Source organism: Anas acuta, chromosome 1, assembly GCF_963932015.1.
Source record: "Anas acuta chromosome 1, bAnaAcu1.1, whole genome shotgun sequence".
Taxonomy (NCBI): domain Eukaryota; kingdom Metazoa; phylum Chordata; class Aves; order Anseriformes; family Anatidae; genus Anas; species Anas acuta.
Genome location: NC_088979.1, coordinates 204,317,035 through 204,330,002, shown reverse-complemented (window position 1 = coordinate 204,330,002; position 12,968 = coordinate 204,317,035). Strand labels below are relative to the sequence as shown.

The 12,968-nt window shown below is 52.9% G+C and overlaps 1 protein-coding gene across 5 annotated transcripts in view; it reads left to right on the top strand.

Annotated features, from left to right (window-relative positions):
• Positions 1-12,968, top strand: part of SHANK3 (SH3 and multiple ankyrin repeat domains 3) — a 371,832-nt gene that overhangs the window by 323,860 nt on the left and 35,004 nt on the right. For 4 of the 5 annotated variants that reach the window (XM_068670237.1, XM_068670238.1, XM_068670239.1 and 1 more), the window contains 3 exons: positions 744-767; positions 4,196-4,323; positions 5,220-5,325. In XM_068670237.1, the coding sequence (XP_068526338.1) occupies positions 744-767; positions 4,196-4,323; positions 5,220-5,325 (258 nt within the window). The remainder of the gene's footprint in view (positions 1-743; positions 768-4,195; positions 4,324-5,219; positions 5,326-12,968) is intronic. The other variant, XM_068670236.1, reaches the window with a different exon arrangement.

The window sequence follows — 12,968 nt, the reverse complement described above, 5'->3', positions numbered from 1 at the left end:
GGTTGTTTCTCCTCTCTCACTTCGTCTTCTGGTGGTTGATCCTCTCCTGCTTTTACTGCAAAGGGCACGTTTCCATGCAGGTCAGCATCCCCACACCTCAGCGGTGTGCAGGTCAGAGCCTGGTCTTTTCTGAGGGGAAGATGGTGTTAGTGAGCAGGACGTTTCCACCTGCAGCTTCATCAGGGGGGATTTATTGGATGGGCCCTGCCCCTTTTTCCTTGAAGCCTGTCCCTGTCCTGCAGCTTGCCATACATGCCATGTGCCCACAGGGATACCTTAAAATTCCTGGTGCTGCACGTTGTGCCAGCCCCCTTAGAAAAGCAGATTTCCAGCAAGCTGCTAACAAAGAAAGCACTGCACAGTCCTTGCTTTTGTTGGATGCAGTTAAAACATCTGGAGGAAACTGTCCTCGGGAGGCTCGTAGGCTGCAGGCTCTTTGCAGTGAGCAGGGAGGGATTCATGACTTTCACACCAGTTTCTCCATGGCACCAGAGGGCAGCGCCAGGGGTGCATGTGGTGCTGCACCTCTCGCCTGCCCGCAGCCATGCACTGCCTGAGCCGTAACGCCGAGAGCGGCCTCAAACAGACACGTGCTGGACCATCAGGGCCGGATCCTGCCAGCATGCTGGGAGGCAAGAGCGTGGGGATGAGACACAGAAGGCAGAGAGCGAGGCTGGAGCTGGGGATGGAAGCAGGAACTGTGCATGCCATTCATGTGTTGTGTTTTGTTTCTTGATTCCAAGCCTCCATGCGGAGAAGAAAAGGGGGTGAGTGAAACTGCACATCCTGGGGCTCATCCCTTCCCTGTCAGTGCCCAGCAAGTCCCCCCAGTCCTTGCCACAGGGACAGTCACGGGAAAGCTTATTCTGAAGGCAGGCAGAGCTCTGGGCACGGACAGCAATTCCTGTTTGTCAGCCAGGCCCCATGAATGTCCAGGTCTGGCTTCCTCGGGGTGTTATGCTTGCTTTGGGTGTACTCCACAGTGGAAATACCCTGTACAGGAATGTCCCCACGTCTGGGGTCCTCCAGAGCAGCCTCCTTCAGCCCCTGGGTCAGGATGCCGCGGTCACAGCCATGCTGTGCAGGAGCTGCCTCTGCTGCGCTCCCTGCGAGCTGTCCTGCTGCTCCCAGTGCTCCCAGCGCCCAGGAAGCACCTGGGGACCTGCTCTGCGGGCAGGGGGTGATGGCAGCTCGGGGGGCATCCCCCAGCTAGCTGGAGAGGAGCTAGGTGGGTGGAGGAGGTCTGGGGAGAGGGCCACCCGCTGTGATGGCCACGATCTCTGTGCCCAAGCTGGCTGGGCTGAGGCTGCTTGCAGCACGGGAGCGTGGATGAATGCTGCACTGCGTGGTGTCCGTGGGGACAGTGCACAAGGGACGGCACAAAGACAGAGCCCAGCGAGAAGGCCCATCCCATGGCAGCCCACTGCTCCACGTGTCCCCAGCACGGGGCTGCGGGCAGCCTGCAGGCCTCACCCCAGCCCTTTGCCTTTCGGCAGCCAAACTCTGTCCTGATAGCCTGAACCTACAGAAAGGTGGGAGGGAGATCTGCCCTTCTACCCTAACAGAGATAGCAGAGAAGCTGAAGGGGGCTGGCAAGTGGGAGGTCTCCCAGGGACCTCCCCTGACCTCTCTGGGGAGCAGATCTGCCGGCACTCAGAGGCAGAGGCACTGCACAAGTCCCATGCCTCGGTGAGGCAGGAGGCCACCAGGGCTGTGCTGGCATGGAAGCTGGCTGTCCCCATTCCCAGAGGGTCCCCATGCCTCAGGGCAGGTACAGCACTGCCACATCTCCCACCCCAGCAGCCTGGAGCCACACGAGGATGCACTCTGGTGGTATTAAAAGACAAAAAGCAGAATAAAAGCAGCCACTGAGGTAGATGGAGGGGGCTGCGCATTGCTGTTATTCCTGTCACAGCACTGAGATCCCCCCGGGGCTGCCCAGAACAGCTTCTAGAAACCCATGGGCATGTTCCCAGCATGTGGTCCTTTAAAAGCAGCCTGTGGCCCTTGAGGCTGTGCTGCTGGAGGTCCACACGGTGTGGCAGCACGGGGAGAGCAGGCTCCCACCGCCCCGCTGGGAGGTGGCGGCTCAGGCCTGGCCACCTGAGCCTCGTGTGGTGACTGCCCCACGAGAGCTGCACGGCTCCGAGGGAGAGGAACTGCGACATCCCCCAGAGACAGGGAAGGGCTGCAGGGCTGCACCAGGGGGGCTGCTGCAAAGGCCTGGAGGTTTTGTGCCGAGGAAATGCAGGAGCTGCCTGAGCGGCTTCCCTTGGAGCTCCTTGGCCTCAGGGCCGTGGGTGCCTGCCACCAAGGCCGTGGGTGTCAGAGGGCATGTGAATTGCTTGGCAAGGACCACTTGCCTCCTGTGTTTGCACAGGGCTCGCTCCTCCACCAACTGCACTCATTTCTAGTTTTATAACTGGGGAATGCTGTCATACAGAGACAGGTGGACAGCTGCTGTGACCACAGGGTGCAGAGGTGCTGAGGCTGGCCTGTGAGTCACAGCAGCCCCGGGCAGGGGTCTGTAGGATTGTAGGTCATGTAGGCCTGATGGTCAGAGCTCTCCAGGTCACTTGGGTTGCTAGGATCAGCAGAGCCCAGAAGGGTGCAAGCCTTTCCCTGACCTCCAGCCTTACAGCACAAATGCTGCACGTGGTCCCTCCTCTCCCTGTGCAGTTTACTGGAGCTGTGGGTTAGCTGTGCCATGGGGGTAGAGTCATCCAGTCTTCGTGATGCCAAGACAGACCCGTAAGCCTCAGCACAGCACCACACCGATGTGGTAGCCACACTTCAGAGCCAGCTGTCCTCCAAAGGTAGAGCTGGCACAGTGTGACACGGAGCTGACAGACTGAACCCTGCCAGGCCCCGGCAGCCATAGGAGTGGGGGTGGCCCAAACCCAAAGGAACCCCGGCTAACTTTGTTAGGTCGGCTCTGCTGGACCCTGTCAGGCTGCATGTGGAGGAAGCTCAGAAGGGGTCAGTGGTGATGGTGGCCAGCGTCTGCCTGCTGCCCTGTACAATATCCTTTGTTTCAGGATATCTTAGTACCCCTGGCAGGTAGTCCCAGTGGCATACAGGGCCTGCTGCCATGTCTGAGGGGGTAATCAGTCCCTCCTGGCACAAGTGGTGTGGGAAGTGCAGAAGGACGCAGCTCTGCGGGTTTGCAGCCATGGGGCAGATCTGAGGTTAGGCAGGAGCTGGGTCAGGATCTAGGGTCTGGTCCCGTGAGGGTAACCAGGGTCAGACGTAGCTAAGATCTCCAGGCAGGCCCATGGTGAGGAGGCAGGGCCCAGCCCAAGTCTGGAAGTCTGTCTGTGGGTCAGGATCCAGGGCTGGCCATGGCATGGCTGTGGCAGCACTGCAGGCAGATGTTGCAGCACCACTCGGGTGGTCCCAAGCTTAACTGGAGCCCCTGGGCCTAGGAGCGTGGGCTGTGCATGGGGCCAGGTTACTGCCATCAGCTGCATTAATTAGTCCACCCAGGGAGGAAACATCCCAGTTTGTCGCCATCTAACAATGGAATGGAGCTGGTTGAGCTGGAGCCAGGCTGACTCCCTTGGGGTCCCAAGGAGTGCCACGCTCTGCTTTGGTTTTCTGCCTAGCCTATGTTCCCCGGGACACCTGGGTTTTCCCTTGTTGGAGTAGCACAGCTGCTTGCCCCACCCCACCCCATAACCCAGTTTGGGGGGTTTGATCTCATTCTGATTATCAAAAACGTCACCATCACTGATTCTGAATATCAAGAGTTTTCTGGGCAAAAATGTGCTCCTTTAATCAAAGGATGCAGGCTTCCACACAGCTCTGCGCAGCTGGGAGCAGACCCCAGAGCCAAGTGTGGGCAAGTCGGACCCCAGGCGCTGGGTGGGCTGCGCAGGGGCACCCGCTGCAGTCGGGGTGGGAGCGCAGAGCCGCCAGCTGCAGGTCTCCCATGGAGCGAGGTCAGGGCTGGGTTGTGCAGCGGGAGGGGGGTACTGCTCCAAAGCCACCAAAGTCTTCATCTGCAGGGCTCTGGGGAGGAGGAGGACGAGCAGACGTGTCCTCAGACTGTTTTCAACAGGCCCATGAACCATGTTCCCTAAGCAGAAGCTCGCGCTCTGCTTAGCTGCGCTGCAGAGGACGGGCTTGTCCTAGGGGAGCTGCCCTGGCGCAATGGTCCTTGCTAACTGGTTTGCTTCTATGTTTGGATTTTCAGAGAAACTGGATGAGATTTTGGCAGCAGCCGAGCCCTCGCTGAGAGCAGACATTGTCGAAGCAGATTCTAGGGCAGCCACTGTGAAGCAGCGACCAACAAGCCGGCGCATCACGCCAGCAGAAATCAGTGTGAGAGAGGAGGGCTTGTGGTGGGCAAGGGAAGGGCACGAGGCTCCAGTCACCTGCTGGATGCCCGCAGCAAAGGACCTGCGCTGGGGAGGGGGCTTCCCGAGGGGGAGAGGCTGGGGGGAGACAGAGCTGCAGAGAGCAGGAGCCCAGCTGGGGGTGGAGGAGCTGACCCGGGCGTTGTGTGCACAAATACGGGATTGGCAGTGGGAGGGACATCAGAACAGATCAGGAGCAAGGAGAGCTGCGTTGGAGAGCTTAGGCTGGCTGCAGTTTTCTGGATGTGAAGCTGGAAATTAAGAGGAATCAAAGAAGAGAAAAAGGCAGTCTCTGAGGGGAAACATGGATGGAGTAGGAGTGGGGATGCGAGCTCCAGGCTATCTGGATTGTGAACGCGTGCTGCAGGCGGTGGGAGGCAGCTTCTGGAGCAGGAGATAAAATGGGACGGGCTGGATCTGAGCAGAGACTGGCCTGCCTGAAGCCTTCCCACAGAGGAAGGCTGCTGCTCCGGAGCAGCATCGGCAGGGAGGTGCTGCATGTCCCCGGGTGCTGCGTGCCACCAGGGCCTGGCAGCGGGAGCATGGAGGGGCAGCCCCCAGGGCAGCCGCACCGGGCCCCGGGCACTCTGCCTTGGGAAGCACCGAAGGGGGAGAGCTGGAGGCAGAAGCGAGGCAGGGGGCAGAGCCTGTTCCCGAGGAAGCAGTCCCTCCTCAGGCTGTCCTGGGACCTGCGTGCGGGTGTGGAGCTGCAGGGACAGGGGCTGGTGTGCAGACAGACGTGTGGTTGGGAACTCTGCAGCTGGGAGCATCAGGTGGGCTGAGGTGTAGTATTGTTTCCTTTCAGCTGATTCTCGCTGATGTCCAGAATGGAAATTTCTTTTTTTTTTTTCTCTCCTACAGTCACTCTTTGAACGCCAGGGTATGGCAGCACATTCGGGGGTCCTTGCGGGAGCTGAGAAGCCCCACGTTTCACTACGCAAAGGAATTCCGCGGACAAAATCTGTAGGTAAGGCAAACTGGGGGGAAATCTGTTCCTAAAGAGGAAAGGTCATTCCCAGGGAGCATTCACACCTGCATGAAAAGCAGCAGGAAGGACTCAACCCTCTAGTGCCTTGTATCTGAAGATCTTTTAAGAGGGGATGCTTGATGTGATTTGTACTTTGAAGGCTGCATGTGTCTTGAGAACCTGCTCTAACACTGACACTAGCCGTGCTCTGAGCAGAAGGCTGGACTAGAGACCTTCAGAGGTCCCTTTTTGCTGATTCTCTTTATAGAACTGCAAGAGATAAGATGTTTCTCCCATTCTCTGTGCTTGCAAGTGAAGACTGGTGGGTGGTTTTCTGTCTGCCCATGTTGTGGTTGGGCTGGGAGTGCCGTGTGCTGAATATGGGGAGTTGAGCATGGGACCATGAGCTGTAACAGGCTCAGATGATAGAGCAGGGAGTAAATGCATCTTTTCTAAGGATAAACATGACACGGTCTGTAACAAGCCGTCATCTAAATGTCGGGACATTTAGACCCTGTCCCCTGTCCCAAAAGGTTTATGGTGCAACTGAAACCAAAAACATGCTGGAGGATGGACAAGGGGTGGTGGCACAATGGCAGTGAAGTGGTCTCATTTTCTTGATCTTGTGTATCAGTGGGTTTCATCCGGGTGATAACACGAACCCGTAGTGTTAGCAAGGTGTGAGGGCTGTGTAGGTTGGAGCTGGGGAGAGTGCGTTACCACTTGGAGCTATGGGGCAAGGGGAAGGTGGAGTGCTAAGTGTTAATTTTAAGTAACCCTTTTGATAGCAGTGGTGATGCCAAAACAGATTGTGTGTTTAACACACACATAAATGAATAGAAAGTAAATTCTGTTTAGATACACAGCTGAGAGCAGCATAACCCCAGCAAGAATGTAAAAATATTTGAAAAAGGCGAGGATTCATATTCAGAATGTACTTTTATGTGTACAAGGGCACAGAATTGCTGTACATATGTGCCTCACATTTGTGTTTGTATGAGAGCAGCTGCTACCTGTAGTCCCACGTGAGATTGGTCTGAGAGTAGTAGAAAGCTACAGATAATTAAATGCGTGTATGATACATCTGAAAAACAAACTAAATAGATAATCTTTTTTAAAAAAAAGAGTGGGTGTTTAATGGACTGTCCTAGTGTGTACTTATATACCATGTTGATAAAGCTGCTGTCACACCATGGAATATACAGGCGTAAAGCTCCTGTGACTGAAGAGCTGAAATAAAGCCTGAGCTTGAGCAAATGATAAGATGCAATGTTGGAAGCAAATGCAGGCATTAATTAGTTGCTCGTATGTTGCAAAAATGCTGATGGACATGGTGAAAAGGGAGAAGATCTGACTGCCTTGGTGCCTTGGGTCACCACAGCAGTGACCCATGTATTTGCATCTGGCTAGAGCCGAAATAACAAGTGAATCTTCTCATGAAGGTAAAAACTACCAGTAGCACATGTAGGGTAGGAGTCATCTCATCTAGCCTGGCACGTTAATGATGCAGAAATCTACTGTCTGCTACGTGGCGGGCCAGCATTGTAGTGGCTAGAGGTGTCTAAGCTGCATGTCTGTTTTGCAAACTCTGTCCTAGAAGTTTATTTTATTTGCAAGAATGTATGTGAAAATGCTTTTAAGCAGAACTTGTTCAAGGTTCAATCAAGCCACAACAGCTAGAAATCATTCTAAAGGGGAACTGTTGTGTGAAATGGCATCTCAGCTCAATAATAGATCATAAGCTGGAAAAATATTCATTAAATACAAGATACTTGCCTGTAAGGAGCTCCTTTTTGCTTGTGAAAGCAGAGTCAATGGTTCAAGAAATCCATCTAAACCTACCCCTGATGCTTGTAGAGCAGGTATCCTGTCAAGGATATCGGTATGCAGAGACCTGTGGGAAGAATTACAGAATCATGGGATCATAGAATGGTTTGGGTGGGAAAGGACCTTAAAACCCATCTTGTTCCAACCCCTGCCATGGGCACAGCACCTCCCACCAGCCCAGGCTGCCCAAAGTCCCATCCAACCTGGTCGTGGGCACTGCCAGGGATGGGGCACCCACAGCTCCTCGGGGCAGCCTGTGCCAGGGCCTCACCACCCTCACAGAGTCATGGAATATTCTGAGTTGGAAGGGACCCACAAGGTTCATGGAGTCCAACTCCTGGGTCCACACAGGACCACCCAAAAATCAGACTGTGAGTCTGAGAGTGTTCACTTCTGGAACTCCGGCAGGCTCAGTGCCATCACCACTGACCTGGGGAGCCTGTTCGCGTGCCTGGCCACCCTCTCAGTGAAGAATTTCTTCCTAAGAAGAATTTGAAGCCTGTAGGGTTAATACAACTGTAAGGCTTGAGTGTAGGGTTTGTATGCTCACAAGCACAGAGCATAATGTCCCACCTGTGTCTTTTTTGTTCAGCACCTGCAGCCTGGGAGCCTGATCCCTGCATGGGATTCCCAGCTCATACAGCCCCTTGCAACAAGGGGTTGTAAATGCTAGATTTAATCTGCATCAGGGAAGATTAAAAGCAGACCTGGAGATTGCCTATTCTGAGCTGGAATGGCTGCAGCTGTCACAAGCACAGCATCCAAGCATGACCTAACAATAAACACAGGAAAAAAATCACAGATAGCTTTTAATTATGCTCAGTCCCAGAAAGGTGTCTGTCTGCACAAAATGGAAGCAGTTCCAGTGAGGAGGGGATAGCAACTTCTGGCTTCCAGCTTGTCTGCTACAATGCACACCAAAAGCAGTGCCTCTTAGAAATCAGCTAATTTTCGTGGAATTCCAAATAAGTTAAAATAGAAAACGGCCAAACATTAGAAATTGGGTTGCAATTGACTTGTTTTAGAAGTCCTTCTTGAGCTGTCATTTCACACCCACAATGACAGGCTCATACGATGTACAGTCAGTTGACTTCATCATAAAAATCCCTACTAACAGCAAAGAACTAGATGAAAAATAAGCAGGGGTTGGCTGGTTTGGTTTGCTGGTTTTATTTTGGTGAAGAATTGCTCGGAATTATTTGCATATTGCACATGCTCCACAAGCACAGCTGTTTCAGATTCCCAGGGACTTGTGACAAAAGATCAAAATATTTCATGTTTTCATCTAAATATTTCTTGAGACAAAGGTAATTAACCCTTCACGTGCTACAAGGAAAGCAAAAGAGGAGAAATGTTTCAAGAGAAATGTGAAGAAAGAAATGCATTGCAGCAGGGAGGCTGATCAAAAAGATCTCTGTCAGGCTTCCAAGATAGCTGCCATGCCATCTGCTCCAGCATCAGAAGTTAAAAACACTCGAATGTCTGCAGAACGCTCTCGGTACGCGCTGAGTCTCCCCCCCGAGCCAATGCAAAACGCTGTGGAAGGTGTTTCTGCAAGGAGAGGAGCAGCGCGGGTGCCCTGCCGGGGGGAAGCACCAGGGCTGCCGAGGGTGCGGGCACCGGGGTGCTCGGGGCCGCTGGGGGTGCCGGATCCCCCTGGGCTCAGCACGAGGGTTTGGCAGAGGGGGGCAAGCGGCATGGGCAGCACACGACCTCTCCCTGTGTAGTTCAGGACCTGGATGAGCTCCCAGTGCTTTCATTCCCTTTCAGGCAGGCTTTCAAGCTCACCCTCGATGCAATTTGAACCTTGCGCAGCGCCAGTCCCCAGCACCCTGTTTCACTGCTCTCTGGTGTGCCGGTGACTTCCCTCATCTTCCTCCTGCCAGCTTTCTGTTGTTGCCTGGAGCTGCTGCAAGCCCAGCGAAGCCAAGGGCTGTTAACACTCGCCCGCTTTCTCCTTCCAAAAATGAGCCCAGTAACAGCGCCTGGCACCTCGGTACTGCGGCACGGGGCAGCTCTGGGGCTGCTCATCCCTCCCTGCGCGGGGAGGGCAAGGCTGGGCTCCGGGGTGTGAGCTGGAGAGAGCAACCTCATTAGCTCTCCCAAATTAATGCACAGAGTTACATTCTCACAGGGATTTAGGCTGTTATGGCAACAGGCCCAAAAGCACTATGGAGAGTTATTGTGTTTTCCTTAGAGATTAATAATGCATCGTGCGCGCTGTGAATTGCAGAGGGGTTGCCATGAGGCTCGGCATCGCCAAGCTGCGCTTTAGGCATGCACACGGCAGCGTGATCTGCTCTGAGAGCCATCGTCCCGCAGTGCTCAGGGACAGAGGTGTCTGCCGGTCCCTCCTGGTCACCGGAGGGCTCCCGTCCTGACCCAGGCTCTTCGTTCCTGCGTGTGCCGACCTCTGTAGGTTATGGGTGATCCTGGGGAGGTCTCGCTGCTCCTTGTAGGAAGTGTACGTGCACCCTACTACAAGGTGCACACCTGTTTATTCATTGGGGAAGTTTCGTTTTCCATTTACAAACCTGGAATATGAACCCTGTGAGGTGGCAGTGGGGAGGTCAGAGGCAGCACACAGAGGGTCGTGCCGTCAGTGACAGCTCTTCTCTCAGCCATCAGCCTCACCTCCACCAGCCCTCTGCAGAACCTGCAGCAGCTGACAAGGTTTCACGCTCAGCAGCAGAGCACGGGTGTGTGGAGCGGGATCGGGGTCTGGGGGAGGCAGCAGCACGCAGCCCTGGCAGCGAAGCGTGCCTGCAGACAAAGAGCTCCGGCGCACGTGTTCCCCGTGACAGAGGAGATCGAATGGCAAACTGGTAATTGCTAGGTCGGGATCAGGCAGGATGAAAGGATGATCGTTCAGGTGTTACAGATTTAAAGGAGCTTCCCCCTGAGCTGTGTGCTGGAGAGAATCTTAGGCTCGTGATGGGGACACTGCCCTTGCCAGCTGCTGCACTGGTTTGTGCTCTGCTCTCACGTGCCCGTGAGTCTTGTGGGAGGGCTCCCAGTGCTGCAGGAGCTGGTCGGGCTCCTGCTTCTACAGACAGCCCATCTCCTGGGCTGTGGTCTGCCCGGTACCTGATGAAGCATTTACCAGCAGACAAATGTTAAGATAGAAGTGAAAAATGAACGTGTTTACTACAGGTAATTAACTGTTAGCATTTGAGGCATAGAAATGGGGTTGGGTAAGGGAGCCGTGCTTTTAGCTACCGGTATTTTACATAAGCTCAGACAGATTCTGTCTCCATTTCATCAAGATAAAAGCTACCAGGGTGGTTTCATGAGTCTTGTGTCTGGTATCTAATCTTTTAGGAGGACCCTAGTCCCCAGCACTGCTTTCACTGAAGGGCTTTCCATATGGCTGGGTGCTCGATATCTCTGGAGGGGTCGATGCAGAGTCCAACCCTCTCCTAAAGGGCTGAATGCAATTCATAAATTCAGTACTTAATCAAGACATCAGGTTTTAAGCCTGCTCCCAAGGGATTGTTGGTTGTCTTTGTTTAACTTCAGAGACTCCCTGAGCAGATCTATATCCTGCGTAGACAGTAAGTAAAACTCAGTAACGATTAGCCTTGTGCTTAACCATAAACAGATGCTTCTCCATGTTAAGGGAGAGGTTTCACTTTGCCTATGTGATCACATTGAAACATCAGTGAGGAGTTTCCTTCTGTAATGAAGACTGCATTTTACAAAGCCTAAATGGGTGATTTGGTGATCACAATTTAATCAGCAGTGAATTACAGAGAGAACATTGCTTGTAATTCATTAATAATTTTAATAAAGATTAAGCACATTTGATTCCGGGTAGCATTGGGATGATGCTAGCTTTAGGGCAAATATCATCTAAATCAGATTTTAGAGAGAGAGATAGAATTTACTCCGTATGACTGGATTTACCAGATAATATATTTAAGTGGGCAAGGTTTAAAAAAAGGTTGGTTTACTTCATCATTTTGCTATCACAGTGGGAATGGGTAGTGAAAGATTTGAATAAGAGAGCATAATAACGCAGCAACCCAATTCAAAGAAAGCCTAATGAAAAGGTCTTTACAAGCCAGATGGGCAATAGAGGGAGGCTGAAAAGAAAGAGAAGGAGGTAATTCCACACACATTGCTGGTAAGCCACAGAGCTCTTTGCTGCAGGTTACTGTGGGCGCTAGAAATTTGCCTGAGTTTAAAGAGCAGTGACAAGTGCACAGAAGAACGTCTACCAAGGGTTAAATACAAATGCAGTCTGACTCAGCCAGCTCTTGATCAGTAAATTGCTGGAAACTGACAGAGTATTTGGGAGGCGCAAAGCAGCACTGCATGCTTGCTGTGTTCTTATGTGCTTCCTCTGGCAATTATTGTTGGCCACTGTCGGGCAGCATACCGGGCTAGATGTGCCTTTGATTCAATCCACAGTCATTGCCCTTGTTTTCTGCCGTTCGGGGGGAGAAATGGAGAAGTGGAGTAGAGGCGGTATCAACAGAATGCAGAGAGTGAGCAAGCTGCAGAGAGAGGAGAGGCAGATGAGGAAATGGATGTGGTTGCTTATGCATGACTTGGATGGCAGAGCACAGAGCACACAGAGACAGAGAGACGAGGAGCTGTGTCAGAACGGTGAGCTGCAGGTAGTGAAGAAGAAGCCTGCCAAGCTTCTGCTTTCCTCCCACCTCTCCCATCAGTGATCTCTCCTGAGTGTTGATTTTCTTGCTGAGGAGCAAGAGGAGACGTTCAGTTTCACGGGGAACAGACATGATTCCTGCTATTTCTAGGAGCAGGATGGTCAGCTTGTGAACCAGAGCTGGAATGAAGCCACCTTCCTGTGTTGTAGGATCAATGCATAATTCAGGTTGGAAGGGAGGCCTCCAGTCCAACCTCCTGCTCGAAGCAGGGTCACCTATGAGAGTGGATCATGTTATTCAGGGCTTTATCCAGTCTGGTCCTGAAAATCTCCAAGGATGTACAACCTTCCTGAGCAGCCTGTTCTGCTGCTTGACTGTCCTCATCATAAAATTTATCTTTTTATCCACTCCGAAACTGATTTCATTTCAGTTTTGCCTATTCCCCCTTGTTCCTGCGCCTTGGCCTTTTGTCTTCCCACCACCTTCCCCTGTGAGAATCCTGGCTTCACCTTCCTGATAACCTCCTCGTTGGTATGGGAAGGCTGCTGTTAGGGCCCCCCAAAGCCGTTTCTTCTGCAGCTGAACAAGCCCAGATAGCTCAGCCTCTCCAGGCAGAGCAAGAGCTCCAGCCCTGAGCACTGTGGCTCTCAGCTGAACTTTCTTCAGTTTCTTGAGGTGTTTCTTGAGCCCCCAAATTGGACACAGTCTTGTAGGTGCGAATGAGAGGGACAATCTTCTTGCTCTGCCTGCTGCAGTGGCTCTTGTTCACACAGCCAGGGATGCTGTGAGTGTCTGCTGCCAAGGCTCATGGCCAGCCCTTCTTCAGTTTGCTGACTGCCCAGACCCCAGCGTTGCTTCCCAGCCAGTCAGTCCCCAGCCTTTCTGCTGTCAAGGGGTTCCTTCTTGGTGCAGGACTTTGCATTTGTCTTTGTTGAAACTCATGAATTTCATGAGCAATCCTAGAGTGCGTTGAGGATAACTGCCTGGGCCGGGTGTTAGATATTAGACAAACCACCCAGAGGAGAAGTGCTTCTGGACCTGGTGCTCACAAGAGCGGACAAACTCTTTAAAGAGATTAAGACTGGAAGCAGTCTGGGCTGCAGTAACCACACCCTGGTTAACTTTGTGATCTCGAGGAATACGGGACTAGCGAAGAGCAGTCAGGACCCTGGACCTCTGAAGAGCAACCTTCAAGCTATT